The sequence below is a fragment of the Galdieria sulphuraria genome, assembly GCF_000341285.1.
Source record: "Galdieria sulphuraria unplaced genomic scaffold scaf_38, whole genome shotgun sequence".
NCBI classification, from domain to species: Eukaryota; Rhodophyta; class Bangiophyceae; order Galdieriales; family Galdieriaceae; genus Galdieria; species Galdieria sulphuraria.
In genome coordinates, this window is record NW_005178437.1 from 29,874 (window position 1) to 57,767 (window position 27,894).

The 27,894-nt window shown below is 39.3% G+C and overlaps 17 protein-coding genes across 20 annotated transcripts; 9 read left to right on the forward strand and 8 right to left on the reverse strand.

The window, feature by feature from the left end:
* Positions 1 to 2: 2 nt before the first annotated feature.
* On the reverse strand, positions 3 to 3,687 carry Gasu_42360 (ATP-dependent RNA helicase). Its single transcript, XM_005704696.1, has one exon. It carries the CDS (start codon positions 3,640 to 3,642, stop codon positions 205 to 207), a length of 3,438 nt encoding a protein of 1,145 aa, XP_005704753.1. The 5' UTR covers positions 3,643 to 3,687; the 3' UTR covers positions 3 to 204.
* A 10-nt stretch (positions 3,688 to 3,697) lies between these two features.
* On the forward strand, positions 3,698 to 5,183 carry Gasu_42370 (cyclin-dependent serine/threonine protein kinase). Its single transcript, XM_005704697.1, has 8 exons — positions 3,698 to 3,800; positions 3,849 to 3,913; positions 3,960 to 4,040; positions 4,090 to 4,182; positions 4,230 to 4,306; positions 4,352 to 4,663; positions 4,714 to 4,782; positions 4,838 to 5,183. The coding sequence occupies exons 1-8, from the start codon at positions 3,734 to 3,736 to the stop codon at positions 5,115 to 5,117; spliced, it is 1,044 nt and encodes a 347-aa protein (XP_005704754.1). The 5' UTR covers positions 3,698 to 3,733; the 3' UTR covers positions 5,118 to 5,183.
* Positions 5,184 to 5,217: 34 nt separating this feature from the next.
* Gasu_42380 (phosphatase) lies at positions 5,218 to 6,456 on the forward strand. 2 transcript variants are annotated; one of them, XM_005704698.1, is made up of 6 exons: positions 5,218 to 5,431; positions 5,488 to 5,628; positions 5,675 to 5,806; positions 5,857 to 5,990; positions 6,081 to 6,190; positions 6,251 to 6,456. In XM_005704698.1, the coding sequence occupies exons 1-6, from the start codon at positions 5,276 to 5,278 to the stop codon at positions 6,421 to 6,423; spliced, it is 846 nt and encodes a 281-aa protein (XP_005704755.1). In that variant the 5' UTR covers positions 5,218 to 5,275; the 3' UTR covers positions 6,424 to 6,456. The 2 variants fall into 2 exon arrangements, with proteins under 2 accessions (XP_005704755.1, XP_005704756.1); XM_005704699.1 differs by having other exon boundaries at positions 5,681 to 5,806.
* Position 6,457: 1 nt separating this feature from the next.
* On the forward strand, positions 6,458 to 6,968 carry Gasu_42390 (uncharacterized protein). The gene is made up of 2 exons (XM_005704700.1): positions 6,458 to 6,726; positions 6,773 to 6,968. The coding sequence occupies exons 1-2, from the start codon at positions 6,461 to 6,463 to the stop codon at positions 6,894 to 6,896; spliced, it is 390 nt and encodes a 129-aa protein (XP_005704757.1). The 5' UTR covers positions 6,458 to 6,460; the 3' UTR covers positions 6,897 to 6,968.
* A 424-nt stretch (positions 6,969 to 7,392) lies between these two features.
* Positions 7,393 to 9,317, reverse strand: Gasu_42400 (adenosylmethionine-8-amino-7-oxononanoate aminotransferase). The gene has a single exon (XM_005704701.1). The coding sequence runs from the start codon at positions 9,298 to 9,300 to the stop codon at positions 7,414 to 7,416; it is 1,887 nt and encodes a 628-aa protein (XP_005704758.1). The 5' UTR covers positions 9,301 to 9,317; the 3' UTR covers positions 7,393 to 7,413.
* A 110-nt stretch (positions 9,318 to 9,427) lies between these two features.
* Positions 9,428 to 10,528, forward strand: Gasu_42410 (uncharacterized protein). The gene has a single exon (XM_005704702.1). The coding sequence runs from the start codon at positions 9,465 to 9,467 to the stop codon at positions 10,422 to 10,424; it is 960 nt and encodes a 319-aa protein (XP_005704759.1). The 5' UTR covers positions 9,428 to 9,464; the 3' UTR covers positions 10,425 to 10,528.
* Positions 10,529 to 10,532: 4 nt separating this feature from the next.
* Gasu_42420 (uncharacterized protein) lies at positions 10,533 to 11,427 on the reverse strand. Its single transcript, XM_005704703.1, has 2 exons — positions 10,661 to 11,427; positions 10,533 to 10,617 (listed from the first exon to the last, which is right to left on the reverse strand). Exons 1-2 carry the CDS (start codon positions 11,423 to 11,425, stop codon positions 10,573 to 10,575), a joined length of 810 nt encoding a protein of 269 aa, XP_005704760.1. The 5' UTR covers positions 11,426 to 11,427; the 3' UTR covers positions 10,533 to 10,572.
* Positions 11,428 to 11,432: 5 nt separating this feature from the next.
* On the reverse strand, positions 11,433 to 12,497 carry Gasu_42430 (uncharacterized protein). Its single transcript, XM_005704704.1, has one exon. It carries the CDS (start codon positions 12,420 to 12,422, stop codon positions 11,484 to 11,486), a length of 939 nt encoding a protein of 312 aa, XP_005704761.1. The 5' UTR covers positions 12,423 to 12,497; the 3' UTR covers positions 11,433 to 11,483.
* Positions 12,498 to 12,517: 20 nt separating this feature from the next.
* Gasu_42440 (alcohol dehydrogenase (zinc-containing)) lies at positions 12,518 to 13,728 on the forward strand. The gene is made up of 2 exons (XM_005704705.1): positions 12,518 to 13,634; positions 13,685 to 13,728. The coding sequence occupies exons 1-2, from the start codon at positions 12,587 to 12,589 to the stop codon at positions 13,690 to 13,692; spliced, it is 1,056 nt and encodes a 351-aa protein (XP_005704762.1). The 5' UTR covers positions 12,518 to 12,586; the 3' UTR covers positions 13,693 to 13,728.
* Positions 13,729 to 13,732: 4 nt separating this feature from the next.
* Gasu_42450 (ubiquitin conjugation factor E4 B) lies at positions 13,733 to 17,317 on the reverse strand. Its single transcript, XM_005704706.1, has 4 exons — positions 16,242 to 17,317; positions 15,635 to 16,194; positions 14,184 to 15,582; positions 13,733 to 14,131 (listed from the first exon to the last, which is right to left on the reverse strand). Exons 1-4 carry the CDS (start codon positions 17,307 to 17,309, stop codon positions 13,769 to 13,771), a joined length of 3,390 nt encoding a protein of 1,129 aa, XP_005704763.1. The 5' UTR covers positions 17,310 to 17,317; the 3' UTR covers positions 13,733 to 13,768.
* Positions 17,318 to 17,322: 5 nt separating this feature from the next.
* Positions 17,323 to 17,987, reverse strand: Gasu_42460 (hypothetical protein). 2 transcript variants are annotated; one of them, XM_005704707.1, is made up of 3 exons: positions 17,680 to 17,987; positions 17,542 to 17,628; positions 17,323 to 17,490 (listed from the first exon to the last, which is right to left on the reverse strand). In XM_005704707.1, exons 1-3 carry the CDS (start codon positions 17,956 to 17,958, stop codon positions 17,347 to 17,349), a joined length of 510 nt encoding a protein of 169 aa, XP_005704764.1. In that variant the 5' UTR covers positions 17,959 to 17,987; the 3' UTR covers positions 17,323 to 17,346. The 2 variants fall into 2 exon arrangements, with proteins under 2 accessions (XP_005704764.1, XP_005704765.1); XM_005704708.1 differs by having other exon boundaries at positions 17,542 to 17,987.
* A 10-nt stretch (positions 17,988 to 17,997) lies between these two features.
* Gasu_42470 (SEC14 cytosolic factor family protein / phosphoglyceride transfer family protein) lies at positions 17,998 to 19,168 on the forward strand. Of its 2 annotated transcripts, none has more exons than XM_005704710.1 (7): positions 17,998 to 18,171; positions 18,221 to 18,269; positions 18,317 to 18,532; positions 18,585 to 18,722; positions 18,774 to 18,845; positions 18,892 to 19,011; positions 19,065 to 19,168. In XM_005704710.1, exons 1-7 carry the CDS (start codon positions 18,020 to 18,022, stop codon positions 19,128 to 19,130), a joined length of 813 nt encoding a protein of 270 aa, XP_005704767.1. In that variant the 5' UTR covers positions 17,998 to 18,019; the 3' UTR covers positions 19,131 to 19,168. The 2 variants fall into 2 exon arrangements, with proteins under 2 accessions (XP_005704767.1, XP_005704766.1); XM_005704709.1 differs by having other exon boundaries at positions 18,774 to 18,850; positions 18,883 to 19,011; positions 19,065 to 19,112.
* Positions 19,169 to 19,172: 4 nt separating this feature from the next.
* Positions 19,173 to 20,677, reverse strand: Gasu_42480 (ATP-dependent RNA helicase). The gene is made up of 4 exons (XM_005704711.1): positions 20,382 to 20,677; positions 20,138 to 20,326; positions 19,417 to 20,090; positions 19,173 to 19,342 (listed from the first exon to the last, which is right to left on the reverse strand). The coding sequence occupies exons 1-4, from the start codon at positions 20,664 to 20,666 to the stop codon at positions 19,276 to 19,278; spliced, it is 1,215 nt and encodes a 404-aa protein (XP_005704768.1). The 5' UTR covers positions 20,667 to 20,677; the 3' UTR covers positions 19,173 to 19,275.
* A 10-nt stretch (positions 20,678 to 20,687) lies between these two features.
* On the forward strand, positions 20,688 to 21,508 carry Gasu_42490 (stromal cell derived factor 2). Its single transcript, XM_005704712.1, has 2 exons — positions 20,688 to 20,821; positions 20,894 to 21,508. The coding sequence occupies exons 1-2, from the start codon at positions 20,716 to 20,718 to the stop codon at positions 21,448 to 21,450; spliced, it is 663 nt and encodes a 220-aa protein (XP_005704769.1). The 5' UTR covers positions 20,688 to 20,715; the 3' UTR covers positions 21,451 to 21,508.
* Positions 21,509 to 21,628: 120 nt separating this feature from the next.
* Positions 21,629 to 23,497, reverse strand: Gasu_42500 (diacylglycerol kinase). Its single transcript, XM_005704713.1, has 4 exons — positions 22,923 to 23,497; positions 22,205 to 22,879; positions 21,995 to 22,156; positions 21,629 to 21,932 (listed from the first exon to the last, which is right to left on the reverse strand). Exons 1-4 carry the CDS (start codon positions 23,412 to 23,414, stop codon positions 21,786 to 21,788), a joined length of 1,476 nt encoding a protein of 491 aa, XP_005704770.1. The 5' UTR covers positions 23,415 to 23,497; the 3' UTR covers positions 21,629 to 21,785.
* Positions 23,498 to 23,507: 10 nt separating this feature from the next.
* On the forward strand, positions 23,508 to 26,016 carry Gasu_42510 (phosphoacetylglucosamine mutase). The gene is made up of 3 exons (XM_005704714.1): positions 23,508 to 23,744; positions 23,801 to 24,292; positions 24,343 to 26,016. Exons 1-3 carry the CDS (start codon positions 23,624 to 23,626, stop codon positions 25,392 to 25,394), a joined length of 1,665 nt encoding a protein of 554 aa, XP_005704771.1. The 5' UTR covers positions 23,508 to 23,623; the 3' UTR covers positions 25,395 to 26,016.
* A 431-nt stretch (positions 26,017 to 26,447) lies between these two features.
* Positions 26,448 to 27,894, forward strand: Gasu_42520 (RabGAP/TBC domain-containing protein; the record flags this gene model as incomplete). Its single annotated transcript, XM_005704715.1, has 1 exon — positions 26,448 to 27,894. The coding sequence occupies exon 1, from the start codon at positions 26,484 to 26,486 to the stop codon at positions 27,549 to 27,551; it is 1,068 nt and encodes a 355-aa protein (XP_005704772.1). The 5' UTR covers positions 26,448 to 26,483.

The window sequence follows — 27,894 nt, forward strand, 5'->3', positions numbered from 1 at the left end:
ATTCATGTTCTGAATTGGGCATTTGCAAAAGTTTTATTTTTAATCATCGCTCTCGTTTTACAATAGGAATACAATCACTCCTTGACAAAACTCTATTCAAAGCAATCTAACGATTTCTATCGTTTCCTACACTTTAAATGATTCTTGCGAATGAATTGAATTTCAACGTCAATTTGATCCGCTTCAATCTCAAAAAGAAATAGCTTACAAAACAGAATATTTCCCATAGGACGGTTTGTCATCGGGTCTAGCTGATGACGCAGCTTCTTCCAGCTGTATTCGAATATCTTTACTAGCCTTTCTAACTGAAAGTTCGTCTGGACCTTCAATAAGAAGATACAATTTGCGTTCTCCAGGAGGAGGATTACGTCCAGGAGGATAATACTGACCCTTTGTTGTAATGGCGCAGCCAGTCCATTCTTCGACAGCCAACAATGCATCCTTGTGTGTAACTTTCCATCTTGCATGCTGTGGATAGTCATTTATCTCCACTTCCGTAGCGAATCGTCTTTCAGAGCCGCCCTGTCCTCCGTTTGAGATAAAGCCATCGCCAGGCAAAGGAGCTCCCATCACCAAGCCTAGTTTAGCGTTGATAAGTGCGGCAGCTCGTGCGGCAGCTGACAATTCTGCAGACTCTGAAACATTTTGTTTTCCACTTGCACCAGTAATGCCTTTTGTAGAGAGCTGCATGGCACGAGTGCGTTGTAAGGCTGACTGGTTGGATAATGCCTGCGCCTTCGCTTGTGCAACTCGTTTGGCTATTTCTTCTGGAGGTAGCCCTTGTTGACGAGCATTCTTTTCAGCAAGAGCACCTGCTTCTGCCACAGCCATCCGCACTTCATCGTCCGTGATTGGCTGCAGATCACTGGTTCCTTTAACAGTATCTTCAGAAGTTTCCGTGGAAATTTCTCGAACAACTACTTCATCATCAACTTCTTCCATTCTAGTTGCAGTTGCTGACTCTTCTTCTTCATCTCCCAAGTCCAGGCCATATTCTCTAGCTTGGGCTTTTCTCAACTTCTTCGTCGATTCTTCTTCCTCTTCATTAAACTTGTATCCCTTTCCACCATATCCACTGCCGGCAAAGTGTGCCAAGCCAACTTTACGTTTCTGTTCGAACTGGGTAACAAGATGACGAAGTTCTGGAGGAATAGCTTTTGACAGATATTTAGATATAAACTCGTTTGCTTCATCAGAATTGGATGATCCTATTACTTCCTGTGCTGCTGCTTTTGCTGACAACTCTACTGCTCTAACCAAGTCTGGAGCAAAGACTTCCTGTTCAGGTGTAATAAAAGTATAGGCTGTTCCAGGGTTTCCCGCTCTTCCAGTGCGACCAACTCGGTGAACATAGTCTTCATAATGGTTTGGCACATCATAATTAATAACGAGTCTCAAATGCTTAACATCCAAACCTCTTGCAGCTACGGATGTTGCAACCAATATTTTAACAAGACCATTTTTAAAGTCTGCTATGGTTGAGTCTCTGTCAGCCTGATCCAAACCTCCATGAAGTGACATGCACCGATAACCAGCAAGAATCAGATCGTTGAATATTCTATCTGCATTTTCTTGTCTATCCACGAACACGAGAATGGAGCCCTTATCATACCAATCTCCAATCAGTTCTAACAATCTAAGGAATTTTGTTTCTTCCTTCCTAACTTCTACAAACTGTTCAATAGAAGATGCTGCAACACTTCTACCGCCCACAACAATTTCTATAGGTTGCGACAGAATCTTTCTAGCCAAGTTTTCAACTTGTGGAGGAAATGTTGCTGAAAACATTACAGTTTGGCGATCGGGACGAACATTTTCAGCAATGCGTGTAACTTGAGGTTCAAAACCCATATCGAACATTCTATCGGCTTCATCAATAACTAAATATGTAACTCTACGCAAGTTTGTCGCACGACCTCCGTTCATCGATAAGAGATCGATCATTCTTCCAGGAGTACATACCACAACTTCAGCACCCACCTTTAGTTTTGCTATTTGGTCCCCGATTCCACTTCCTCCATATGCACATACAACTTTAATATCCAAAGCCTTTGCAAATCGTTTAATCTCTCCGTAAATTTGGATAGCAAGTTCTCTTGTTGGAGCCACTATCAAACCAATTGGACCATCTCCTATTTGTAAAGGTGGTTGCGCAGCAATATGTCTAAGCATGGGAAGGACATATGCCAATGTTTTTCCAGAGCCTGTCTTGGCAATTCCAATGACATCGCGTCCATTCATAATTGCTGGAATCGACTGTGCCTGAATAGCTGTGGGCTTCTCAAATCTTAACTTTCGGAGAGTATCCAAAACACTTGAAGACAAACCGCACTGGCCCCAAGTTTTCACTGGTTTTGGACAGTTTCTTCCTCTTATTCTGATTCCTCCCAATTGCTTGCGATATTCATGGACATCCTCCCACGACATTTTTGCAATCTCTGGTGCTTCAATATAGAAATTTTTCTTAAAATGGATATAGTTATATTTGGAATGATCAACTTTCTCATATACGATTCGTTTTCTTCGAACATGGGATAAATATCCTGATTCTCTATCGGAGACATCTCCAGCATCAATAAGTTCCGCGTCTTCTCCTTCCATATCTGATAACAACTCTCCTCCTTCATCCGAGGAAATTCTCTCATCTCCTTCCTTGTTTGAATTTTCTTCCGTCCACTCAAAGCTATCTTCTAAAACTCCGTTTTTCTTAAAGGATGACTTCTTTTTTGGCCTGGAATGAATCAAGACATCATTCACTTCCTTTTGAATATCTTCCATATATTGATCAAGAGGGTCATCCTCGTTCATTGAAATGGACTTGTTTGTCTCGACAGAGTTTTCCTCAACTAAGATTTGCGAGCTCTGAGTCATTCTTTTGGACTCATTCTCCTCCTGTTCTTCTAGCTCTTCGTCTTTTTCATTTTCTTCTGAGTTTTCAGCGTTCTGTCTTTCGTATGCTACTTTTTCATTGACTAACTCTTGCCTCAACTCTTCAAGTGACTTTCGTGAAGCTTGACCTCCTTCCAAAGTTTCATCATCATTCTCGGCTTCCATATCCTTCGAAAATATACACGCTTCATTTATATTATGAGAAGAAACCGAATCTTTAGTTTGCACTTTGCTAGTTTGGTTATTACTTGAAAGGGATTTTGTAGGCTCCACCTTGTTGACCTTCAGTGCTACGTGTGCGGGTTTTTTCTTTGAAACTGAAGTCAACCTTTCCTCCGACCACTCACCAATCACCTTTCTGCGTTGTAGTGGCTCCTCAAACTTTTTCTCATTTTCGTTATTTCGGTCCTCTTGCACTTGTTCACTATTCAATTCTGAATCTTCCTGGTGTCGGAAAGGAATCGCAAACGCCTTTCTTTCCTCTTCTCTTATTCTTTCCAGCATTTCTTGAGCCTCTGTATTGACCTCAGGATTTTCTATAATTTCTCCCTTTTCGTTACGCAGTAAGCCTTGTTCTTTGCGGTTTTTAATTCCGTCTCCAGAGTCACGTGTTCTCCTCTTCTTATGGTGGTCCGACGCTTTATTCCTACTAGGACTTTTACTTTCGTGTCTTCTCCTTCGTGAAAGTCTTGGGCTAGAAGACCTATGAGGAGGACTTGTGTGTCTTGAGCGGTGGTGACTTTTTGGTTCCATTCTTCTTTGTATGACAAAGACCAATCCTATTCGCAATTCGATTCTTCAATTTTTAGACTTGTGTGGGTGGCACTCAATATTATCTTAGTCGATGTCAGAAGCCAACCATCGAGTAAAAAGATATCAAAAGGAGAAAGTATTGGGAGAGGGAACTTTTGGTCTGTTTTTGTTATTTCTGCTTTGTTTTTTGGCTTACTGTTATCAAGGTATCGTTAACAAAGCAAAAGATACCAAAACAGGTCAGTATGTCGCCATCAAAAAGGTTCGAATGGTAAGCGCTCTTGTTTCTTTTTCTCGCTTTTTTCAACATCTTTTAGGGCAATTCCAAGGATGGTGTAGCTATTCCAGCTTTACGGGAAATAAAAATATTGCAAGACGTTCGTCACGAGAATTTGATTGTGAGTGACAATATACACAAGTTTTCATCTTTTTCATTATTTTGGGTAGAATTTACTCGATGTTTTTGGTACAAGTAGTAACATCAATTTGGTTTTTGATTATTGCATAGCAGATTTGGAACAAATTATCAAGGACAAAACGGTAAGTAGTCGATTCAAAAAGTTTTCACCTCTCATGGTCGTTAGTAGATTGCTCTAAGTACGGCTGAAGTAAAAGGTGCGTTGAAAATGATACTATGTGGCGTTGCTAAGCTGCATGAAAATTGGCAAGTTTTCTTGGATACTGTTGGCCTTTTCTTATTTTCTTTCAGGGTTCTTCATCGAGATTTAAAACCTAGCAACATTCTTATGGATACTCAAGGAGTATTGAAATTGACAGATTTTGGACTATCCAAATTGTTTGCCAGTCCCTATAGGAAGTATACCAATCAAGTAGTTACTCGCTGGTATCGAGCCCCAGAACTTTTATTTGGTGCCACTCAATATGGAACTGGCATAGATATGTGGAGTGTGGGCTGTATTTTTGCAGAAATGATGTTAAGACAGCCTTATTTTCCGGGAGATTCGGATATTGATCAGTTATCCAAAATATACAGTGCATTAGGAACACCCACAGAAGAAGAGTATGTACTTATTCATGTTTTTCTATAGTTAGTTATGAATATGATAATAGATGGCCTGGTGTTGCTGCTCTCCCTGCTTATGTGGAATTCACTCCCAAGCCGAGACCGCCTATGAGACAGTATGTATAATAATGACTTGGAATAGAACGTATTTTTTCAACTTTATGCTATTAGAACCTTTACAGCTGCTTCAGATGAAGCACTCGACTTGTTAAATCAGTTTTTATTATTTGACCCTTGGAAACGTATATCTGCTCAAGATGCACTCAATCATCCTTATTTTAAGAAACCTCCATTACCTTGTTCTCCTAACCAGTTTTTGGAAAAAGTGAAGAGTGGTCGTCTATTCCTAGACAGTGATTCTCGTTATTCCTTGAATCAAGTGGAAACTGATGATCCATTGTCTAAGAGAAGAAGATATTCTGACCTTGGAAAACGTCGATTGGAGTTTTGAACATTTTTTCTTCTTAATTCATCACAAAAGTGTATATATCATTGGAATAAATCATCCTTTTTGGTTTTTGAGAATATGTTGGAAACTAGGAATGGTTATGTGTTCAACGAGACTTGTCATCTTTTGGATTGTTGAAACTGCCCCCAAAGAGTGTCTGGATGCAGTGTAGTCGACTTGGTTTATCCATAATGAAACCAAAACCTATGGGATGGATCGTAAGACACTATAATAAACAAAAAGAAGATATAGTGAAAATAGTATCTCGTTGTATACACCTTCATTGGGGTGCTGCTGGGTTACCGCATCCTGACAAGGCAAGTCCATCGCGTATTGAACTATGAGGACTGTTATTTCCTACATTGTATACTAGTTGGGCTCAGGAAAAGGTGAAGATGCCTATTTTGTGGAAGAAAACGCTGCAGGTGTTTTCGATGGCGTCGGTGGTTGGGAAGCGAAAGGAGTCGATCCTTCATTGTATGCCAACGAATTGGCCAACAAAACTGCAGAGTTGGTAAGTAATATTGGATGATAGATATTTATTGCTTGTCTCAATATAGCGCAAGGTGAGAATAAAAGGTTCTTGTCAAATTGTTGACGCTTTAGAGTATGCTGCACAAAGCACCACTTTTATGGGCAGTAGTACGGCAACTGTGGTTGCCTATTGTGAGGAAAAGGATAGCCTCATCGGGGTTTGTTTCATTCTAACATATTTACGTTTACTTGAACATCTTTTATGTAGTTGAATTTGGGTGATTCCGGATTCTTGCAGGTTCGAAAGGGCTCTGTACTTTTTCGAACGACGGAACAACAGCACTTCTTCAACTGTCCTTTTCAACTGGGTACTGGATCTCGCAATCGAGTACAAGATGGAGAGTAGGTCCTATATTTCGGATACATGCCAATCCTTTAGAATGGTGTGTATCTTGTCGACATGGAATCATTCTCAACTTTGTGGTTGCGTAGGTTCATCGACTTGAGAATAGAAGTAGGGGATTGGTTGATTCTAGGAACGGATGGATTGTTTGATAACATGAAAACTGAGGAAATTTTGGAATTGATTGGATGTTATGATGGTAAATATGTGTGACTGAGTTTTCTCAAAGGATATTTTTGAATGACCGTGGTTTCTTTAGAAAATGTAGACCCTCCGTTATTAGCACATCGTTTGGCACAAACTGCTATGGAATTTTCTATGGATGAAAACAAAACGAGTCCTTTTGCCGAAAACGCCAACGAAGCAGGATTTATATATTTGGGTGGAAAACGTGACGATATTACTGTGTTGGTTGGCAAAGTTGTGAAATAAGAAAAGGCGCGCAATGAAGAGAAGAAAAAAGAAATGAATGTTGGAAGGGGGAATGATGATGAGGATGCCCGTCCGTCTTCCACAACAGGCCTCCAGAGATGAGCTTACAAACACAGTAACAGTCGTATTTTCTTGTAGTTGTCCTTTTTATGTAGGAGACAACGCAGTATTAGCTGTTTGTGGCTCTACTCAGGCTTTGGGTAACTGGAAACTGGAAGATGCCAAATATCTAGAAAGAGAGCCTTGTAGTGAGGGTTTATGGAAAACCAAACTGAAATTGCCACATATTCTAATGGAATACAAGTAATGATGGCAAAAAAGCAAAAACTTAACACTCACGGTTTTTTAGGTATCTGATTCTTTCCAAGGATGATAACAAGCTCATACGTTGGGAAGAGAGATGGAACCGAAACTTGGATCTGATAGAAAGCAAACTGGCTTCAAAAACAATGGAAGATATATTTGATAGATAAAACAGAAACCTAAAGGTTTTATATTATGGAATGGCCACATCGTCTTGATGCACCAAGAGTGGCTTGTTCGAGCTGGAAAGGTTTTCCAGTAACTTGTCCAACAGTTGGTCACATACCGATGACTCCGTACAAGGTGAACACATCAAATAAATCACATTTCCCAAAGGTCGAGTATAAATTCCTTGTGAAAGTAAGGAGTCCAGTAGATCCTGTGTTACCAAAGCATGATAACCTTGTTGCGGAGATCTCAACTCTATAGCCAAAACAGTTCCCAAACATGAGACCATACGAATACTTGGCAGTGAACTCAACTCTTTCACTTTTTCCACATTCCAAAAGGTAGTCATTCTGTTTTGGTTCTTCGATGACTCCTCCTCTTGCCAATGGGAAGAAGTTCGATAATAAGCCAGTGAATCCAAGGCGACCTGACAGCCTACTGGATAAGCAGTATAGGAATGTCCATGAAGTAATGCAAACTTTTTCTTATCAGCCTAAGATAACAACAACAATCATATTATTAGACTATCAACAATCGATTTGCTCTATTTCTTAAGAATACCTTGAACGCGTCGAATACTTCTTCCGTTGTAAGAGTAACTGCCATAGGTAATAATCCACCCGTCAATAGTTTCGCATATGCCGCGATATCAGGATAAACTCCCAACAAATGAGTGGATGAAAGTACACCAAGTCTCCAAATTCCTGAAAATACTTCATCGAATATGACAGGAATTCCTCTCTTTTTGGCTTCTTGAATAAGAATTCTTTGAAAACAAGGATCGATGAGTCGCATTCCACCTGCTCCTTGAATCAAAGGCTCTATTATCAAAGTAGCGATGGTACTTGAACTGTCCAATACTTTGTTTATATATTGTTGATACATATTTCCTATTTCTGAATCAACTCGTTGCCAGTCTGCCATCTCATCCCAACTATCCCAATGTACCTGGTTCGCAATCGAATCAGTTGGAAACCAATTATTGTTGCCGTTCAAAATATCCAATATCCAGCGTCCATTTTGCATTCCTATTCTTGGAGGTTCTATAAATACGCCCTTTGGTTGGAACCATGGCGATTGCAACTCATTGTAATCTCCTTTGGGACAACAATCCATTGCACCCAAAGTATCTCCGTGATATGAACCAAAGAAACTCAATACTTCAAGTTGTTGCTGTTGTTGGGATTTTCCATGACGCGTAGAATACAATCGCAACGCCATTTTGATAGCAATTTCGATCGCTGTTGAGCCATCATCCGAGTAATAAGCTCTATTGGCCCAAGGATAACCTACTGTTTCTATCAATTCTTTGGATAGTTGATAAGCTGGTTGATGAATGACTTGAGGGAAGATTACGTGTCCATAACGTCCAGCAGCCTTCATCATGGATTTATTCAACTGAATATGGGCATGACCAACACCTTGTGTCCACCAACTTGCAACTCCATCAAAAGCATCCAACAAATGCCATGAAGAGGAATCTTCATTTGATTTGAAAACAAAAAAAGGTGGCCTGGAATGGGTTCCTTTTGATTTCTTTTGTGCCACTTGATAATTATCTCCGAATGCTGAGTCTACGATAACGGGATGTAAAGTACTTCCGTGTTGGGTAAATGGCCACCAAAATAGTTTTGGAGCATTTTGTTCCATTTCTTCCCACTTTTTGGATCTTTTCGTAAAATATGTATTGCCATGCTCGACGATGGATTGAAATGCTTGTTGTACTTGTGGCTTCAAGTACCAGTCACTGAACAATGGAATATCCTTAGGAGGTAACGGAGGGAATGGTATGATAAGAGTATCTTTCTCATGAATAGTTCTTTTCCATGCTTCCCAGTTAGGATAACCTTGATCAATAGTTGCTATGATGGGAACATCATAGCCTCGCAATAACAAGGATTCATAGCAAGTCATAGTAGTAGATATTCCACCCAGAGCACCGTCTCCTATAAGAACAACTGGAAGACGCAATGAGCGATAACCATCTGCTTGACTCGTTCCACTTGGCAATGGTGATAATACACCGCCTGCAGTTTCAATGATGATTGCAGACTCGTGCCTATTTTCCCATTCCTTCCATATAGCTTGCATAACTTGTTGGTCACTAACTTGTTCACCTTGTCTTCTAGCTGCTTCTTCTGCACTCAATGGTTGTTCAAACACAAAGAGTTTCTTGCAACTCAATCGTTGATCCACTCCTCTGTCATCGTCCTTCCACAGTTGCTTACAGTGCCTTTGCACAAAAGCTGCGTCATCGTCGGGAGGATACCCAGTTTGTACAGGTTTCAAGTACAAACAATGAGCTACTCTCTTAAGTAGTTGTGACACGATCCCAGTAGAAATAACAGTCTTTCCTACGTTGGTATTGGCACCCCAAATTTGAAGCCACATGATAACATTATCCATTCACTTGTTTTCTCCAAAGAGTCCATTTCATATGTTCAACTATTGAATATCTAATGAATGATAATCATATGAATCACTATTATACATGCACACAACGTATCTGTTGAGAAGATCTTTTGAAACTCTTCAACATTCATCTGTTGGATGATGGAATGCTTTTCTCAATGACGACGGCCATCAAGTGTATGAAACAAGAGATGGCTACTTATCCACGAGAGGTGTGGAAAAGAGTCTTGAAAACGTGCAACTTATTTCTTAAAAGGTCCCAAACTACGGTTTCCTCCACTTCTCAAGATATACTACCAGAACCTATTCTCACTACCACTGTAAAAGAGAGAATATTGGAACTATACAAAGCAGACCCCGAAAAATGGTCAAAACAAGTATTAGCGTCACGTTTCAAAGTTTCAGAACGCACCATCAAGTTTCTGGTAGAAACAGATAGATTAGCGCAGTCCGTGGTGACTCGATTGGACCAAGAAGCAGTGCAACACTTTCAAAAGATGTATGAGAAAAGGAAATCGGTGGAAAGTTCCAGTTTGTTATCCAATCAAAGAGCAGCATTCTCGGAACCACAACCAAAACCAAGTGCTTCCATCCGGAGTTGGCCAAAGTTGGAAAGGAAGGATGATCTTACTGGAGAAACTACCGACGATGTGTTGCAGCAACTAGGGTTTAGAACTATTGGCACTACAAAGGAAGATAAGCAAAGTGTAGAAAAGGAAGTGGAAACGGTGAAAAACTACTTGGAGCCTTCACCAGAAGCTTCTTACAAGAGCTTGGGTTTATTGGAAGATGCCGTATCTCCTCGTAGAACCAAATATCTATTTGTAGATATTAGTAGGAAAGTTAGGAGTGATTGTAGACCTATATATGTCAGGGATTTTGATGGAAAGCTACGAGATGCCAATAGAGAAGAAAGACTCAAAGTGTTGGTAGCTCTAGGAGGTCCATATGATATTCTCAAACCTTATCTCAAGGAATATTATTTGGAAAAACCGTTGTCTCAACAAGTAGAAGAAAAAGTTGCTTTACAAACTAAAGTAGCCTTATGGAGAAAGTTGAAGAAAGCCAAAAAGAAGGCTAGAAGAAAAGGACAGTCTGTGGAAACTCCAAAAGAATAAAGCCACACTTAAGATACGATCGACTAGACTTTTTGTTGATAAAGAAAAGGTTGTAAACGACTCAAAGCAATCATCACTGCTTCTTCAGTTCGTATTGTTCGAGAACCCTGAAAAGGACAAATATTAATATAGTCATGAAATAGCTCGTTCACACCAAAATAACGCCCAACTCCTTGAACAGATAACTTTTCATCTCTGCTAGCATCATATTCCAAACCTCTCCTTCCACCAAATACTAACAATAAATGACGACAAGGAGTAAGGCGAAAAGAAGGGTCGTCAATACTTTTACCTCTTTCTGAAGTTCCAATCACTTTATCATAACCACCTTCATAAGGACATTCTTCCCAAGTCTTGCATAGAGCAGTGGCAATACGAACTTGATATCCCCAATACAATCCACCTTTTTCTCTTGGAGTTGCTTTGAAACACAAACTACCCATCAAAGGATCAGACGTCTCTTTCGACTGGTCAAAAGAAACCGTTATTCTTTCTCCTTTCTTTACATTATGTTGCGCCTTCACTGTTGCAGGTCGATCCAATCCTACATCGACCAGATACACTCCACCCTGTTTCTCTTCTAATATGACACCTTCTCTCCAAGGTAGCCATTCGTCTTTTCTCAAGTGATGAGGTGCATCTATTGGATTCAACAAACCTGCATACTTTAAGTTCTCACTCATTGGAAACAAGTGCCTTCTCAGATATTGTGGAGTTTCCAAATATTCCAATAAAAGTTTTAAAAAAGCTATCGATGGAGCAGCTTCCTCTTTGTTCCGGTCTTGCGAATACAATATTATTTCATCGACCTTGAATATGGTGAGTGTACGAGCCAATTGTCCGATGACATATGTTTGTAGTTGTGCTTTTTGTATATTTTCTAAAATAGAGCAAGGTATGGCCACGCTCAGCGTACCCAAAGTGAGTTGAGGACCCAAGTGGATCCCTTTTGTCAACTTGGGTTGAACTTTGGCACGCTTCTTTTTGGATGGAAATGGCATTTGAAAAGATTTCACAATTTCATCTACAACTCTTCTTCTAACAAGTTTCAACTATCCTTTATAAAATGGCTACTGGATTCACTGGAGCACCAGTACCACGATAAACTTTAAGTGGAGCACCAACATATAAAAAGTCATATTTGCGATGCCTTTCACAAGCAGCTGCCAATTTTTCCAAATTGCAAATTTCATTAAACGCGATTCCCAAATTTCTTAAAAGTGCACAATGCAATGGCAATAATACTTTAGACTCGGGATGCACTGTCAATTCATTCGCCATCGTATCCGTACAAAGTGCTGGAATTTCCATTTGATGGAACCACTGCACCAATTCCGGAGAATACGTCATGCCTGGTTCATTCAAACCATCATAAAACTCTTCTCTCGATTGTTCATAAAAACTTTGCAAAAATGCAGTGCGGATAACTAAAATATCATGCTTCTCTATAGTAACTCCTTGTTTCGATGCAGCATCCTTAATGTCTTGCAATGTGATCTCTTCTCCTTTATCTAAACGAGATTTACCACGAATTCTGGGCATATCTATCAACACCCCACGTCCTACGACTCCCTTCTCTCCAATAGGGACAATAGAAGCTTTCTCCATACCTCCCATAGTAGTATCTGCAGAATATCCATTCCAAATATGATCATCATACCAAAAGTGACCCATAGCATCATATTGTGTGGAACCCTGCAAGTACATAGTTATGCCATCATCAGAATACTCACCACCACCAGGCAACGAATGAGATTTGCCACTTTTATAATAACTCTTATCTTGAGTCATGAACTTGAGTGCTCCCGTTCTTCCTGGGAATACAGGTTCTCCCTTTGGATTGGCAATCAACTCACCCAAAGTATACACCTCCCCAAGTCGAACCGACCGAATACCTCTCAACACTTCTTGCTGAGTTAAAAAGTTTAGCGAGCCAAGTTCATCATCAGGACCCCATCTACCCCAGTTTTTAGGAGCAGACGCTAGTAAGTCTTTCATTGACTTGTGTGACATCGTCAACTAGAACAACCGAAACCAATTTACCTTTACATCTCTCAAACCACTCAGAATGGGTTGATCATCGTAGAGAAACTCGGATTTCTTCTACCGACCTATTTTCTCTTCAAGTGAAAATAGCGTTGGTAAAAACTTGCTTTTGAAAAATGAAGGTAAAGTCTGCAGTTTTGCAAGAAATGGGAAGACCCACTCCTTATGCCAAAAGTAAGCCTATCGTAATCGAAGAGTTGGAGTTGGCACCTCCTCACGATGAAGAGGTTTTGGTGAAGCTGTTGTATGCAGGTTTATGCCATTCGGACCTATCTGTTATCAATGCAAGTCGTCCTAGACCCACTCCCATGGCATTGGGTCACGAAGCAGTGGGAAGAATTCAACAAGTTGGCAAGAACGTGGATAACGTGCAAGTAGGAGATATCGTTTCTTGTGTATTTGTTCCGAGTTGTGGTACCTGTGACTCGTGTCGCACGGGTAGACCTGCCACTTGTACTACTGGATCAAAAGCAAATGGTGCTGGACTATTGTTATGTGGCCAATCCCACTTATCCAGACAAGTCAGCAAACCAACCGACCCTAAAGTGATACACCATTTGTTAGGTGTAGCTGCTTTTTCTACTTATTCGGTGATGAACAAAAACTCGGTGGTGAAAATAGACCCATCGATTCCTCCCAAATATGCAGCAGTATTTGGTTGTGCTGTTATTACTGGTGTAGGTGCTGTTGTCAATACTGCCAAAATAGAGTTTGGAGCAAGTGTTGCTATCGTTGGTTTAGGTGGTGTTGGATTCTGTGCTCTATTGGGAGCCTTGGCTGCAGGTGCGAGTAGCATCATCGTGGTCGACTTGGAACAGTCTAAACTAGATCTTGCTAAGAAATTGGGAGCTTCTCACGCTGTATTATCTACCAAAGATACATCATTGGATAACTTGATACAGTCCATCAAGCAACTCACCCGACAAGGTCGTGGAGTGGACTATGCCTTCGAAATGGCAGGAAGTGGGCCCACTTTGAAAATTGCTTATGGAATTACTCGTCCAGGCGGTACAACCGTTACTGCTGGTCTTCCCCATCCAGAAACTCAGTTTTCCATTTCTCAAGTCACTATTACAGCAGAAGAACGTACCTTGAAAGGTTCGTATCTAGGAAGTTGTGTCCCTACTAGAGATATTCCAAGATATGTGCAACTGTACAAGGAAGGTAGACTACCAGTTGATAAACTCATATCTGGTGTTATCACTTTGGACCAGATCAATGAAGGCTTCGACCAACTTGACCAAGGCAAAGTGATTCGTCTATTGTTAAAATTACATGACGACGAAGAATAAAATCTTTTATTTCTTCTGTTTAGATGCAATATAATCTTCAATCCTTCGTTTCAACTCTTCTTGAGGTTGTAACATTTCCATACTAAGAAACTCCCGATTAAATGGATCACTAGGGTCACTCAATAAATGACGCGAAATAGTGGAAAGATCAACAATAGTTCGGCTTGTCGGTAACAACACAGGCTCTCTCATAATGGTGGCCATGATAGGATCAAGGAATTCTTCCGGAGCATTTCGAACAAGATCTTCATCTTCAGACTCCAGCTTTTCAAACTCCTGAAAGCGTTTCATCATGAGCTGCAACTCGTGACATTCTTCATCTGAAAGTAATCGACGACGGTGGACAATGTCTAACGCTCTTTCAAATAACTAATAATACTCAAATCAGCACCATTCTCTCTATAGGTTATTTCTTACTTACTTCTTGACTATAACTTCGACCATCTTTGGCCACAGACTTTGCAAAATCTTCTTCTTCTCGGAAATGTAAATAGATTCCAACAATTTGAGTTAACAATACGCGAGGTTCCCAAGCATATTGTTCCCTATTACGTACCACCAAAGACTGACATTTTGGGCCACAAAGCTGCAATAAGAAATAATTGAGCATTTCAGCTAATCGAGTGACCATTTCCGGCTTCAAGAAAACTTTGCGAACTCTATCGTCTTCGGTTAAAAAATGCAACATATTCACACTAGAATGTGACAACAAATTATACGACTTTACTTGCCGTTCCAATTGCGACAATCGGGACTGCTGTTCTTGTCGTTCTGTAGAATCACTTGACGAACCATTCTCATCCAAGCGTTCTTGTAATGAATGAATCTCTGTCAAGTCACCCAAAGCTTCGTCCAATAAATAAGTTGCATCATTCAATAACATATTGACAAACTTCACAAATACTGACTCATTCTCTGCTTCATAACGAATGGAAGTTCTATATGTTGATAAGTGCCACATGTAGTAAAAGATACATGTGATATGATAACGAATAGAAAACTTGTCATAGAACTGCGAATGACTTCCCGTATGTTCCACTTCTACATACAAACGAACCAGTGCTCCTGGCAAATATTTTTGACATACTGGATTGGACTCGAAAGATGCCGTCCACGCAGTACTTCGACTGATCCACTCTTCTTGTGGACTTTGTGGAGAAGGTGGATCACCTAAAATAGCCCAAAGAAATTCCACAAACTTGGAACGCAAATAAGGGTTTCTAACATGAAGGGGTGATGAAACTATAGCACAAAGAAAGCCTAACATTTCATGATGAATAAATGAGACGGAATCTAAAGTCGATGGACAAAAACGGGCACAAAATAAAAGCGCATCGGCAACTACTTCTACAGTATGTTCTGGAAGCGTACATAACAATGTGGGTGGTGGAGTTGGTAATGGAAGTTTCAAGTCTTGACTTGACCTTATTTGATTTCCAAAGGCAATTCTCAAAAGCCATGAAGCTACTGTTGCACAAAATTGGAGCAAAAGCGATAACAACTCCTCATCTTGTAAATATACATCATACGAAAGCTTTTGAACGATCAATAAGTCCAACTGTCTATTAACTTCGTTCAGTCTTGCTTCCATAATGGAAGCTAAAGGTCCTCCTCTACTGCTTGCACTCATTTGACTGGATTCCATATCTCTCTGTAACGAATATAAATGTTGCATACCTCTTAAAATATGTTCTTGATACATTTGAATGGTTCCACCAAATACCAACTGACAAGAACGTAAGGCGAGGAAGAAACATTCCGTAATGAAATGATATTGGTCCTTCACTTGTATAGAGTCCGTCTTCTGATCTGAAAAGGTGCTAGGTAAAAGGCGTCACAATTATTCCTTAAGCTAGTCTAATATAAACATACCTTGTTCCACTATTGGCAAGTTCCATAGCTTGCTGTCTCTTCATATTCTGAAAACTAACTTGCGCATTGGGATTCTTTGGATCTACCCATCTAGCAAGATCTTCACTATCCACAGCCAACCTCGTTTCTCCAGAATAATCGATTCGATGTTTGGAAACACAAAAAGTAGGGTCTATATTATCCAATTTAGGAGAACGAGGATCAGCAAAAGGTTGACTCAGCAAAAGTAGAACAGATAAAACATTCATCGCAAACCCATCGGTTGCAAGTTTCTTATAATCCGCTTGTAGCTTGACACGCTCCTTATCGAAATGTAAAAAAGTGGCAAACCATTTCAAGACAGATTCGCGAGATTCGGGACTAGCCTTTAAAAGGGACAACAGAATCTCATGTAGGCCATGTCTTAAAACTTTCAGAGAAGCTCTTAGAGAAGACATAGACTGATCCACATCTTGTCGAGTCCTTTTCCGTGGATTGCTAAAGAGAGTATTGGCTATTTCGTCATCATCTTTCAACGCTGTTAGGCGGAAGAAGGGACCCAGCAAGGTTTCCATTTCCATCTAAACCATATTCAGTATTTAAGCGTACAAAGAAAATGGAGACATACACTTCTACCCGTTACAGAGGGCTGAGATATTCTTTCTTCACTCAAGTTAAAGTTACGATGACGAGTGAACAAAATGGCAAGTGACTTGAAAGAAAGTAAGCCTCCCAAAGCTCTCAATGCTGCTGCAAAGTTTCCCTTGAGCAGAGATGTTTTCATTGCTTTAGAACATAAAAGTTCCATAATTGGATAAAATATTTCAGCTAGAGTGTTATCATCTTCCTCTTCAAATCTTGTCACTATATCTTTTAGTAAACCTGCAGGTATTCTATCTTCCACTAAGGCTTCCATAAAGTGCGCAGAACGATACATGGGTGAATCCGTATAGAACAATTCCGAATTACTCAATAACAATCCTAAATAAGAAACTATCAATTTCTTTACAAACGTAACAGTATCTAATAAAGGCTGCTTCACTTCTGCACTAAAGGATATGGATAAGAGGGATTCCTGGTCGGCAGCTCTCTGATATGATTCCAACAAGTAACGAAGAGGGTCTAAACCAGACCCCGTTTGTAATAGTCTTTCAAATATTATTCTGTCTGCTCTGTCTTTAGTAACCAGCACTTCCGAACTACTTTTTTCTGTAAGCCATTCCTCTTTCAAATCCTTCATAAAAATCAGCTCTTCTGAACTCGTTTGTTCATTCAACGTTATTCTAAGAATTCTGCATATAATCTGTTCCTGTAATTGTTCTAAACTCTGTTTGCTGCCTTGGGTGGAAGCTACAGCAGTGGAAGAAGAACGAACTGCAGCTACAAAGTTTTTATCATTAGAACTGGCCAGAGAAGTTTGGTTTCTATGCATTGAACTTGTACTTGAAGACTGAATATGGCTGTCTGCTTGTTCCTTGGAAAAGGATTCTTTTTTGCTTGCAGTGGTTTGTTGCTCTTTAGGTTCCACAGTGGAACGCGAGGTTCCTTTGTTAAGTACTTCAAATCTTGCAAGTCGTTTTCTCCTAACTTCTTCTTCACTTGGGGTGGCTTGACTCTGTGTTTCTTTGTTCTCTTGTGACTCCTCTCCATGAGTGGAGGAAGCGGAGGAAGAAGACCGACTCTTCAGCCAATTCATTTCCCAAGAAATGATTTTGGAACTCGAATTGTTCACTTTACTTTCTTTTTAGTTGATCCATAAAAAGTTGATAACCTAATAATATACAAAAAGTAGTAACAGAAAGAAACTGTTCTGCACATCCGTGTAACCAGTCCACATTGGAAAGTGTCTGTTGATATAGATTTTGTGCCAATAGACTCTAAAAGTCAATTGAATGCGCCACCCACTTGCAACGAAAACATCAACTTACTCCCACAATAGAAAACAAAACAAAAACAAGCAAATAGGAAAAACCTATTTTAGCAACGGTTGGTACTGTTTGCTTTTTCCACAAACCCTTGTTTTCTCGCATTAACAGCGTAAATTTGAAATACTGAGGCAAACTCACTTTGAGAAATAAAAGATAGGGTATAGTGGATAAAGGAAATACTATGGAATAGATAGCTGTATAAGGAGAAGAAGTGTTAGAAACAGCAGAAGAAACCCTGTTGGCAATCCAAGTCCAGTTTTGCCCATCTATCATAGAAATATATATGCAGTTGCTGTAGAAACACTTTTGGTTCGTTGTTGCATATTTTACATCGCAATGGTGACAGCGATGAGATACTCTTTTACAACTACTCACAACAAGTGGAGAGACAATCGAGAAGCCCAGCAACTTAATCATTCTCGCCACAAAATTATTTCAGCGGCTTTGAATTGATCAAAATTTTTTGTGTAGAGTAACTATGGCAGAGAGTACCTCAATAGTCAAAGATAACCATATCAAAGGGGAAGTATGGGCAAAACCACTTGATGAAGAAACGAAGCAGTGTTTACAGTCGTTACGTTCCAAGGTCAATTCCATTCTTGTTGATGGCTCTTCCAAGGATGTAGAGTGGTAAGCATTCGTACCTTTGTGATTCTTAAAAGACTTTGAAAATAAATAGGTGCGACGATGCCTGTCTTTTGAGATATTTGCGTGCTAGAAATAATCAAGCAAGTGTTCTCTCCCTCTTGATATTCCTATCTTTATATTGTCTTAGGTCGACAAAGCACTAGAACTGGTTAGGAGGACATTGGAATGGCGAAAGAACTTTGAAGTTGAAGAATTGATGAACAAAGTGCCTCCTCAAGTGAAGGAAGAAGGCTCAAGTCAAAAGTTGTATGTTGGAGGTAAAGACAAGTATGGTCGCCCCATCATTTATATGAAACCAAAGTATCAGAATACCAAGGAAAGCATTCATCAGTTACAACATCTGGTAAATATAAAAAACAACATAGCTAAATAGGATTTCAATATAACTTTTATAGGTTTATACTTTAGAGAAAGCTATTCGAAGAATGCAGAACGGAGTAGAAAAACTGATTCTATTTATTGATTTTGAGGGTTATTCTATGCGGAATACTCCAAGTATCAAAATGATGCGGGAAACTTTGACTGTTTTACAAGTAAGTTATAGATAGAATCTGTATCGGACTCCATATGAAAAAGCGTGATAGGACTATTATCCAGAGAGATTAGGCTTGGCTATTTGTCTCAATGCACCAACTCTATTTTATACATTTTACAAGGTAAGGTTCTGACACATCAACTGATATCTTATCACAGCTATGTTAGATTATCAAACCATTTATTGACAAAAACACAGTCCAGAAAATCTACTTTTTTAAAGTTAACAACACAAAAAAGAGTAAAGAATGGATGGAGTTTGCCCAACAAGTATTTGACTTGGATGAGGTAAGAAACTTATCATGACAAGTTTTCCATTCTTCTATAACTTTCGATTTCAGTTAGAAGTGGATTATGGAGGAAGAAATGATAAAGAATACGATCCAGAAGAATACTTTTCAAGTTGATTCGTCGCTCATTTCCAGCCCACTCCTTCATCTATTTCTTCGTTTCTTACCGTTCTTCTGGTAGACTATCATTTCGGACCCTAAAGACTCGCCTTGTTCCCCGTCTTCGTCATCTAATTCAAGCAAGGAATCATTCGTAGCTATTTCATGTCTCGAGTTTTTCTTCTTCTGATTCCATTCTTTCATCTGTTGGGCAGTTATACGAGCTGCTTCTGATACTCGTCTAAAACAATCCATCAATATAAATATATATTCTTATGAGTACACAATATAAAAATATACTCACTCTAAAAGATGAAATACTCTATCTTCATCACATGGATATGCATCCAATTTCTTCTGAATATATTGTTCCACTTTCTGATAGGCTTCGATATCGTATTGAGTAACCAAATTAATAGCACGTCCTGTTCTACCAGCTCTAGATGTTCTACCCACTCGATGAATATAAGCTTTCACGTGAAGAGGAATATCATAATTGACAATCAAGTCCACAGAAGGAATGTCCAACCCTCTTGAAGCCAAATCTGTAGCAATAAGAACCGTCTTTTTACCTTGTTTGAACTTGGAAAGAGCTTCCAACCGCTTGGTTTGAAGCATTCCTCCGTGAATAGCTGTTGCACCGAATCCCAAGTTCTTCAATAATAGAGACAGTCGAAGGGTACTATTTTGTGTATCCACAAAGATAATAGTCGGATGACCACTCCATTCTTGACAAAGAAAAACCAGAAAACAATCCTTATATTTGGCTGGAATGAATAAGTAGTTTTGTATCAAAGTTTCCACAGTAGCATATTTCTCTGATACTTGTAATTTCACAGGATTCGTCAACGAGACGCGCTGAAGTTTCTGCACTTTCCGAGTCATAGTTGCTGAAAATAAGAAAGACTGCCTTTCTTTCGGAAGCGCAGCAATAATTTTCTCCAACTCTTTTTCAAAATCCATCGAAAGCAGTCGATCCTATACCTAGCGTCAATATTTCAACTCTTCCACTCTTTTATACTTACTGCTTCATCTAATACTAAAAAACGGATGGACTGCAAACTAAAGCCTTTGGTATTTTCCAAGTGATCAACCAGCCTACCAGGCGTTGCTACTATCACATGGGGCTTTCTAGCAAAGGCAGCTGCTTGAGATACAATATCTACTCCACCCACGATAACAACTACTCGTAGAGCAATACTGCGACCCAACAACTATATACACCTCACTTTCAAAGTTCCTATCAAAGGCATTCTACAAGAAACTTACTTCAAAGTGTTCCTTGATTTGAAATGCTAGTTCTCTAGTAGGCGATATAACGAGTGCAAAATAAGGCTTATTATGATCCAACAACGACTGTAATATGGGAATGACAAAAGCGGCTGTCTTTCCTGACCCAGTCTCTGCTATTCCTATAATATCCCTTCCTCTGAGGGCATAAGGAATAGCTTGTATCTGAATTTTACTTGGAGTTTGATAGTTTACATTTTTGCATTCCTCACAAAGTATTTTACAAACTCCTAACTTTTCAAAAGTGTAAGTGTCTTGAGACATCGATGTGAACGTCGACAATTCCCAAAGAGAAACTGATAGGGGAATGATGATGGCTCGTAGGACACAGGAAGGCGCCAAAAGTAGTCTACTTTTTTTGTGTTTTAGCTTACTATTCTTGGTTGTATTAGGTGACTTGAATGATGAACAAGTAGAAGGTGAGTAGATTCAGTCTACTACTCGTTTATACCCGTTGTTGTTGGTCCCTCTAAAACTTGCTCTTGTATAAGATTGGAACTGGGTGACATATGGTTCAGTCATCAAACTTTGTCATCAGTCAACGGGCTATCGGCTTCACTCCCATGAAGTTGTGTATGGTACTGGTAGTGGACAACAATCTGTTACAGCATATCCTTTTGGTGGAGACAGTAACAGCTTTTGGTTAGCAAAGGGTGTTCACAACGAGACTTTATTTTCTCAAGGCAACCCTATTCTTTGTGGTTCTTTTATTCGGCTAGAACATTTGAATACTAAAAAGAATCTACATAGTCACTTACCCAAGTCACCCATTTCGGGAAACTTGGAAGTTAGTGCCTTTGGAGTTGATGGTGAAGGGGATAGTGGTGATGTCTTTCAGTTGTTGTGTGCAGACAACAGAGCGAAAGAATGGAAACGCGGTGAAGCTGTGTATCTAAAGCATGTGGATACCAAATCATTTTTATATTCCAACGCCAAGTATGCATATCCTGATCCTATTGAAGGTCATTTAGAAGTTTCTGGAAACAAGAGGAAAAGTACAGAGTGTTTATGGCAGGCGGATGATGGTTTCTTTTTTATGAAACCCTAGTCTTATAGAGCCCAAGGTAAGAATACCACTTCATAAAAAGAAAGGTTGGAATGATGAATATGCTGCGTTCTTATTGAGAGAAAATAAGAGAGTACATAGAAACTGCTGCTTCTCTTAGTTTCTCTTTGAAAAAGAACATCTATGGCATGTATTATCTGACAACAACATCATCATCATTTTGGAACGAGTGAACTTTATTTCGCTCAAAGTCATTGCTTTAGGGTTCTGTTAGATGGGAACGAATATATATATATATATATATATATTATATATATATTGCAAAAGATGAGAGTTAGTACTACACACCACCTGTTCTCCTGACCACACAAAATGTCTCATACAAAACATTGCCGTATTCCAGCAGTAAACTGAGCGTGTTTACGAGAAGCAATCTGATGACGAGGACCGAGTAGTACTGGTTGTTGCTTTCCCGGTGAGATTTCAACGACTCCACAGTTTTGTCTCCAAGGTTCACCGTCTACCTAATAAGATACGCAATAAAGATATTCATAATGATAGAATAACCACAGTTTCACAACCATACCTGAAAAGCAAGAGGACGACAAGCATTTACCAACTCTATACGAACATGTCTCCCTTGTGCCAACTTTACTGCGCCAGCTCCTAAACGGATACGAATAACATGCGCTAAATTCCTTAAACCTACAATCTCTAAAAGACCATCATCAACCGCTGCCTCCGAAAACTAAAACAAATTGAAGCATTGCAAATATCAACCAACCAAACAACGAACCTTCTTTTCTTTTAATGGCAACATCTTCTTAGTCGCCTTTTTTAATTTATAAGGAAGCCCTCCTGCAGCGTAGTTTGGAATATTCAAAATGATAATCGACTCAAGTGCACCGGAAATAGGAATCTCCTTTCCATCTACTTGAAATGAGCGAATACAGTCTTTCACTGACTTGTGACAACTAAAAAATCCTTCCAGACCGTGCCAAACATGAAGAAAGACATTCAACTGTTGGCCTTTAAACTTTTCAGGATTTCGCCATCGCTCTTCATTGAACCTCATTTCTACCTCTGCATCGACACCTAAACTAAGAGAATTCACCATCGAAGTTGAGTGAGGAGCACCACCTTCACAAAACATCTCTTTAGGTAACGAGTTTAACATATCTCTATGATAGGTCAAATCTGGCAACGTTCCATTGACAGATATCTTCACATGCCAAACATCAAGATTACAGAAATATGCCTTCTTAACTGACTCAATGATGGAAGATAAACGAGCTCTACCTGGATACTGTGCTCCCCAACCAAGTGAACGTGACAAGTCATTTCCTGTTCCCAAAGGAACCGGAGCAATTCGTGGAGACACTGAAAGGAATTGCAACGCACCTGCAACCCAACTAAATGTACCATCACCTCCACATATGAGTGCTCTTAAATCTGAATAATTACAAAACCTCTGAAAGCCCAATACAGGTCCACCATCTGCGGCCAAGTTAAACACTGAATTCAGAACCCAATAATTGCTTCAAAACTTCCATCACATCCCTTCCACGTTGTCCACCACTTTTACAATTCACAAAAGCTATAATCTTGCACTCCTCTTCTGAACTCTCGTCAGCATACAAAGAGTTTACGAGGTCAACGCTATTGATAGCACTTTCCATGCGCATGGAAGACTTTGGACTAGCCAACTGAGGAGGATGTAGCAACGGCAAGTGTACATTACTCTCGTTGCCTACATAACTGCTGTATTCATCAACATTGTGCTGTGAAGAGAAAAAACTCTCTGGAAACAGGTTACGAAAGCCCAATTTGTTTTCACTTGTAGAAGATATCATCTGAAGACTCTTCTCTGGATGAAAACCTTGTGGAACAGATGAGTGAGTGGAAAGCAATGGTTCGTTTTCCCCATCGTGTTGCTCGTCGTTGCTCCAAGGCCACGTGGTAACAAAGTCTTTTCTTTGCGTCTCGTTAGAGTTCGAATTGTCCATAAACTCAAAAGACGTATAGAAAAGCACAAGACCAACTTTCACCTCAATACTCGACAACTAGTTTGACAACATGAACCCAAAAAAGTCCAGAAACTAGAATCCGTCATTGTTCAAGGAGACCAGCAAAAGATGGATTTTGTTGTTGTTACACCACTTGAACGGATGCTTTTTGTACAATAAAGTAGTCACTTTGCAAATTAAAAAGAAATATGTTAGACGATAACGTTGTTTTCGAAATACAGAAATGGAAACCTTCTCAACAATTCTCTTACGGTACTGCGGGGTTTCGAGCACACGCAAACTTACTACCGCCCGTTGTTTTCCGTTGTGGTAAGTAAACAGCAGCTTTAGGTATTGCTTTGAAGTGGAATATTTGCTTTGAAAAGGTATTCTAGCTGCTGCTAGAGCATTATCGATACCTTGTGTTTGTGTTGGCTTGATGATAACTGCTTCTCACAACCCTTCGGAAGATAACGGAGTAAAGATAATTGAACCAGACGGTTCCATGTTAAGTGAAAAATGGGAGACTATAGCCTCCAAATTGGTCAACTTGGATAACCCTAGACAGATCTTGGAAGAGTTGTGTGTCGAAGAAGATGTTGCTTTGAAGAACAAGTCCGTACGACCAACAGTTTACGTGGGTTACGATAGTAGAGAAAGTTCAGAGCCGTTATCGAGACTGGCTCAACAGGCAGTAAAGTTGATGGGACTGAAATATAAATGTTTTGGTAAAGTCACAACACCGCAGTTGCATTATTTTGTAAAAGTTGCCAACGAAGGTGTACAAGCCAACAAAGAAAACTATTTCCAAAGAATCGCAATGGGATGGGATACATTGTCGCAATATGCTTTTACAAATACGTTGGAGAATGAGAACAGTTAAGCATTCTATTTATTGATCATGGACAAAAGATTTACTTTACTCTAGTCTTTCGAATAGTAGATTGTGCAAATGGAGTGGGTAGTGAGGCTATGCAAGGTTTGATCGAATATACAAAGATTAAAAATGTCCTTTGTGTCAACACTGGTGATGGCGAACTCAATAAACACTGTGGAGCAGATTTCATTCAGAAGAACGTTATCTTTCCAATCATTTCAGATTCTTCCAAGATAGAGTCTATTCCTTCGAATGCTTTGGTTCATTTTTGTAGTCTCGATGGCGATGCCGATCGTCTTATATATTTTATTGCGGAAAAATCAGAATCTGATTCATGGTGTAGTCTAACTGGTCAACGTGTTCGAGTTTTAGAAGGAGACAGACTTTCCGTTTTGGCAGCCTTGGTCATCAAGAAGTTCTTGGATGTTCTTCATGGTGGTAATTTATCCGTCGGTGTGATTCAAACTGCTTATGCAAATGGAGCTTCGACAGCATTTTTGAAAGACCTCGGTGAACCAATTCAAGTAGAATGTGTTTCTACAGGTGTAAAACATTTGGAAAGAGCCGCTCGAAGATATGATATAGGTATTTTTTGGGAAGCTAATGGACACGGGACGATATTATTTTCAGAGAGTGCAAAATCTTTCTTGAGAGAAATCATTGAAAGCACAGCAAAACATACTAAAAAGGCGGCGTTGTGTTTGTTAGCGTTGTCTAGCATCGCAAATCAAGCAACGGGAGATGCCATATCTAATTTCATCTTGGCAGAAGCTCTGTTGAAGGTTATGGGTTGGCAAGACTTGACAAGCTGGGAAAGCCTTTATCAAGACTTACCGAACATTTATAAAGCATTACACGTGCAAAACAAGGAAATAATCCAAACAGTCGACCAAGAAAGAACAGTTATCGCTCCTGAGTCTGTCAGCAGAGTGATTAAAGATTTATCAGAGTCGCAGCCTTCCTATCGTTTTCTTATTAGACCAAGTGGCACTGAAAACGTTGTTCGTATCTATGGGGAAGGACCTTCATTACAAACATTGATTCATTTAATGCAACAAATTGAAAATGTAGTGTTACAGGCTTGTGGAACTCCGAAAGCTTGAATCCGTCAATCGGTTTTCCTACCAACAATTTTGCTTCCTTTTCATAACATAGCTGCTTTCCATCTTCTTGTTTGTGATTTTGAAACCTTTAATAAGTACACAAAGAATAAAACTACACCCAAACGAATAAAATCTTTCGACTCCTTCCTCAATTATGTTTATTGTATTCTTTTATTTAATGAAAAAGGCCATGTAAGAAGAAAACTATAAATCGACTTTGTCCAAGTTTTTAAACAGACAAAGATATTTTCAGGCGTTAAATAACTAAAGAGAAAGAAAGATTAAATTTAATTGAAATCTATCATGACTGGAAAATATTAAAAAGTGATAAATTCAAATGATTGGAGGATAATTTTGCTTTGGCCGTATTTTCCTTAAAGATTAATTATACTTGAAAATTCATGTTTTCAAGTAAGGCTTGAAAGTTTGTTTGTCTGGAAAATTAATTGAAGCTATGTCATGACGATTAAAATATTAACAAATCTCTTTTACTTTTTGCTGGAAACCTTAAATCATTGAAATGAACATGTTATAAAAAATTTGGTGCAGGATGTAATGGGACATTGTATTTTTAGTTTGAGACTTATTAATTGTACGTTGGATTAAAGTTGCTGACAGTGTTCTAAACAAATTAACGTTACTGTTTGTCACTTTTTCTATTATTTTGTTGCCAAAATTATTTTAAACAAATTACTGATTTTGAATATCATGACAGCATGAAAATGGTTTATCTATCATATACATGTAATTGTTTTTTGGTTTTTCAATTTTCGAATCCACTTTTATGCTGTCTAGTCTAGGATTTTGCTTTGTGTTTAAATGAGCATGTCTCTAAGAACTATTTTAGCCAAAGGCTTTTTCCCATTTTGCTTAATGTATCAACAAGTATGCCATTTGTTTTTTTATCATAGAGCACGAAGGCACGATAACAGAAAGTTAACAACTTTGACTTTATTTAAAATTTCGTAGAAAAATGCTTGTTTTGCCCTTTCAGCCCCTTACGATTGTTTCTTGACTTTCTATAGATGACCCAACCTTTCTTCGTATACACCAAAAATTTTTTATATTCGAGTTGATCAGGGACAGGGAATGGTCATGTCGAAAAGTCCTGCAGATTCAACGAGAGTTTTTATCGACGAAGAACGCCAAACGCATCTATGTAAGGTTTGGAGGGAAAAAATTCTACCTAAATGGGAGCAGAAGAAACATTCTCGCAAGTTACGAGACCTGGTATTTGAAGGGATACCACCAAGTGTACGAGGAGAAGCTTGGAAGAGAATCATTGGCAATTCATTAAAAGTAACACCTGAGTTATACTCCATACTATGTGAACAAGCAGACAAATCTAGAAAAGACTTTGAAAAGCTAAGTGGTGCTATAGCAGATGCTGATGGAGATGTAGGTGGTTCGGGAGGAACTGTAGAGCAGCTATACTCAAGAGAGCGTTCTGCCCAAAAGTCCATCAATTTGGATCTTCCGCGAACCTTTCCTGAACTTGCTTTTTTTCACGTTGAAAGCAGCCCACTTCAAGCACAGTTGCGTGAATTGTTGGAAGCTTACGTATGTTTTCGACCAGACATTGGATATACACAAGGTATGTCCTATTTGGCAGCGGGTCTTTTGTTGTATATGGATGGCTGTGACGCCTTTATAAGTTTTTGTAATCTTTTGCATCGATCTTGCTTCATTGCCTTTTTTAGTATGAAAATGCCAGATGTTCAAATATATCTACAGACTCATCAGCGTCTGTTCAAATCAGAACTTCCAGCATTATATGAACACTTTGACAAAATAAGAATTGAGCCAGAAATGTATATGGTGGGTTGGATAATGTCAGCATACTGCAGGTCATTACCACTTGATTTAGTCTTTCGCGTTTGGGATGGATTTATACTGGATGGAGATGCATATCTTTTTCGAACTGCTTTGGGCATTCTTAAATACTTTGAAGACGCGCTACTGAAGAGTAGTTTCGAAGAATGTGCTTTTCTTCTTTCCCACCTTCCACAAGATCAAATTGTACCCAGTGTTCTTTTTCAAAAGATTCGAAGTTTATCTGGAGTTTCCAAACAAAGGTTCAAACATATCTATCTCAAATGTGAAAAAGAAATCTGCCTATGGAACAGAGAGAATTCCTATGTTCATTCAAAGGAATGAAGTCTTTCAACTAACAAGAATGCTCCTCTCCACTAACTTTCATGCGAGCTTCGAAGACGTTATCTTAAAGTGTTTCCTGAACCCCTGTTGTGATCATCTTTCCAGTCGTCCCATTTCCTTTGTTTGTATATTTCTACGTCATCTTCAGTCAACTCCTTTTGTTCTACTTTAGTTGATGGTTTCCTATGTTGTCGTTGATGGTTATGCTGATGTTGTAAAGGAAAGCAGGGATCGTCATCAGGAATACGAAACGAAGGAGGTTGTTTTACTATTGGTTCAGAAAATCTCATTCTTCCTAGTTTTATGAAGGCCGGCTGAGTATTCACAATTCTTTGACTTTCCC

Bases quoted from the DNA above. Each gene is read 5' to 3' on its own strand.
- Gasu_42360 (XM_005704696.1), bottom strand. From the start codon at position 3,642: ATGGAACCAAAAAGTCACCACCGCTCAAGACACACAAGTCCTCCTCAT.
- Gasu_42370 (XM_005704697.1), top strand. From the start codon at position 3,734: ATGTCAGAAGCCAACCATCGAGTAAAAAGATATCAAAAGGAGAAAGTA. The intron at 4,183-4,229 runs GTAAGTAGTCGA...GGTCGTTAGTAG, and splicing joins AAATTATCAAGGACAAAACG to ATTGCTCTAAGTACGGCTGA. The intron at 4,664-4,713 runs GTATGTACTTAT...ATATGATAATAG, and splicing joins GGAACACCCACAGAAGAAGA to ATGGCCTGGTGTTGCTGCTC.
- Gasu_42380 (XM_005704698.1), top strand. From the start codon at position 5,276: ATGCAGTGTAGTCGACTTGGTTTATCCATAATGAAACCAAAACCTATG. The intron at 5,991-6,080 runs GTAGGTCCTATA...GTGGTTGCGTAG, and splicing joins AATCGAGTACAAGATGGAGA to GTTCATCGACTTGAGAATAG. The intron at 6,191-6,250 runs GTAAATATGTGT...TGGTTTCTTTAG, and splicing joins ATTGATTGGATGTTATGATG to AAAATGTAGACCCTCCGTTA.
- Gasu_42390 (XM_005704700.1), top strand. From the start codon at position 6,461: ATGTTGGAAGGGGGAATGATGATGAGGATGCCCGTCCGTCTTCCACAA. The intron at 6,727-6,772 runs GTAATGATGGCA...ACGGTTTTTTAG, and splicing joins CATATTCTAATGGAATACAA to GTATCTGATTCTTTCCAAGG.
- Gasu_42400 (XM_005704701.1), bottom strand. From the start codon at position 9,300: ATGGATAATGTTATCATGTGGCTTCAAATTTGGGGTGCCAATACCAAC.
- Gasu_42410 (XM_005704702.1), top strand. From the start codon at position 9,465: ATGACGACGGCCATCAAGTGTATGAAACAAGAGATGGCTACTTATCCA.
- Gasu_42420 (XM_005704703.1), bottom strand. From the start codon at position 11,425: ATGCCATTTCCATCCAAAAAGAAGCGTGCCAAAGTTCAACCCAAGTTG. The intron at 10,618-10,660 runs GTATTTGGTGGA...ATGCTAGCAGAG, and splicing joins CTTGTCGTCATTTATTGTTA to ATGAAAAGTTATCTGTTCAA.
- Gasu_42430 (XM_005704704.1), bottom strand. From the start codon at position 12,422: ATGAAAGACTTACTAGCGTCTGCTCCTAAAAACTGGGGTAGATGGGGT.
- Gasu_42440 (XM_005704705.1), top strand. From the start codon at position 12,587: ATGAAGGTAAAGTCTGCAGTTTTGCAAGAAATGGGAAGACCCACTCCT.
- Gasu_42450 (XM_005704706.1), bottom strand. From the start codon at position 17,309: ATGAATTGGCTGAAGAGTCGGTCTTCTTCCTCCGCTTCCTCCACTCAT. The intron at 16,195-16,241 runs GTATGTCTCCAT...AATATGGTTTAG, and splicing joins CCTCTGTAACGGGTAGAAGT to ATGGAAATGGAAACCTTGCT. The intron at 14,132-14,183 runs GTAAGTAAGAAA...GAGTATTATTAG, and splicing joins GTCGAAGTTATAGTCAAGAA to TTATTTGAAAGAGCGTTAGA.
- Gasu_42460 (XM_005704708.1), bottom strand. From the start codon at position 17,958: ATGATTAAGTTGCTGGGCTTCTCGATTGTCTCTCCACTTGTTGTGAGT. The intron at 17,491-17,541 runs GTAAGTTGATGT...ATTGACTTTTAG, and splicing joins TTTTGTTTTCTATTGTGGGA to AGTCTATTGGCACAAAATCT.
- Gasu_42470 (XM_005704710.1), top strand. From the start codon at position 18,020: ATGGCAGAGAGTACCTCAATAGTCAAAGATAACCATATCAAAGGGGAA. The intron at 18,533-18,584 runs GTAAATATAAAA...TAACTTTTATAG, and splicing joins TTCATCAGTTACAACATCTG to GTTTATACTTTAGAGAAAGC. The intron at 19,012-19,064 runs GTAAGAAACTTA...TTTCGATTTCAG, and splicing joins AAGTATTTGACTTGGATGAG to TTAGAAGTGGATTATGGAGG.
- Gasu_42480 (XM_005704711.1), bottom strand. From the start codon at position 20,666: ATGTCTCAAGACACTTACACTTTTGAAAAGTTAGGAGTTTGTAAAATA. The intron at 20,327-20,381 runs GTAAGTTTCTTG...AGGTGTATATAG, and splicing joins AAATCAAGGAACACTTTGAA to TTGTTGGGTCGCAGTATTGC. The intron at 19,343-19,416 runs GTGAGTATATTT...GACGAGTATCAG, and splicing joins AGAGTATTTCATCTTTTAGA to AAGCAGCTCGTATAACTGCC.
- Gasu_42490 (XM_005704712.1), top strand. From the start codon at position 20,716: ATGGCTCGTAGGACACAGGAAGGCGCCAAAAGTAGTCTACTTTTTTTG. The intron at 20,822-20,893 runs GTGAGTAGATTC...CTCTTGTATAAG, and splicing joins GAATGATGAACAAGTAGAAG to ATTGGAACTGGGTGACATAT.
- Gasu_42500 (XM_005704713.1), bottom strand. From the start codon at position 23,414: ATGGACAATTCGAACTCTAACGAGACGCAAAGAAAAGACTTTGTTACC. The intron at 22,880-22,922 runs GTTTAACTTGGC...TTGGGCTTTCAG, and splicing joins TATTGGGTTCTGAATTCAGT to AGGTTTTGTAATTATTCAGA. The intron at 21,933-21,994 runs GTATGGTTGTGA...GTATCTTATTAG, and splicing joins GTCGTCCTCTTGCTTTTCAG to GTAGACGGTGAACCTTGGAG.
- Gasu_42510 (XM_005704714.1), top strand. From the start codon at position 23,624: ATGTTAGACGATAACGTTGTTTTCGAAATACAGAAATGGAAACCTTCT. The intron at 23,745-23,800 runs GTAAGTAAACAG...TGCTTTGAAAAG, and splicing joins GCCCGTTGTTTTCCGTTGTG to GTATTCTAGCTGCTGCTAGA. The intron at 24,293-24,342 runs GTTAAGCATTCT...ACTTTACTCTAG, and splicing joins TACGTTGGAGAATGAGAACA to TCTTTCGAATAGTAGATTGT.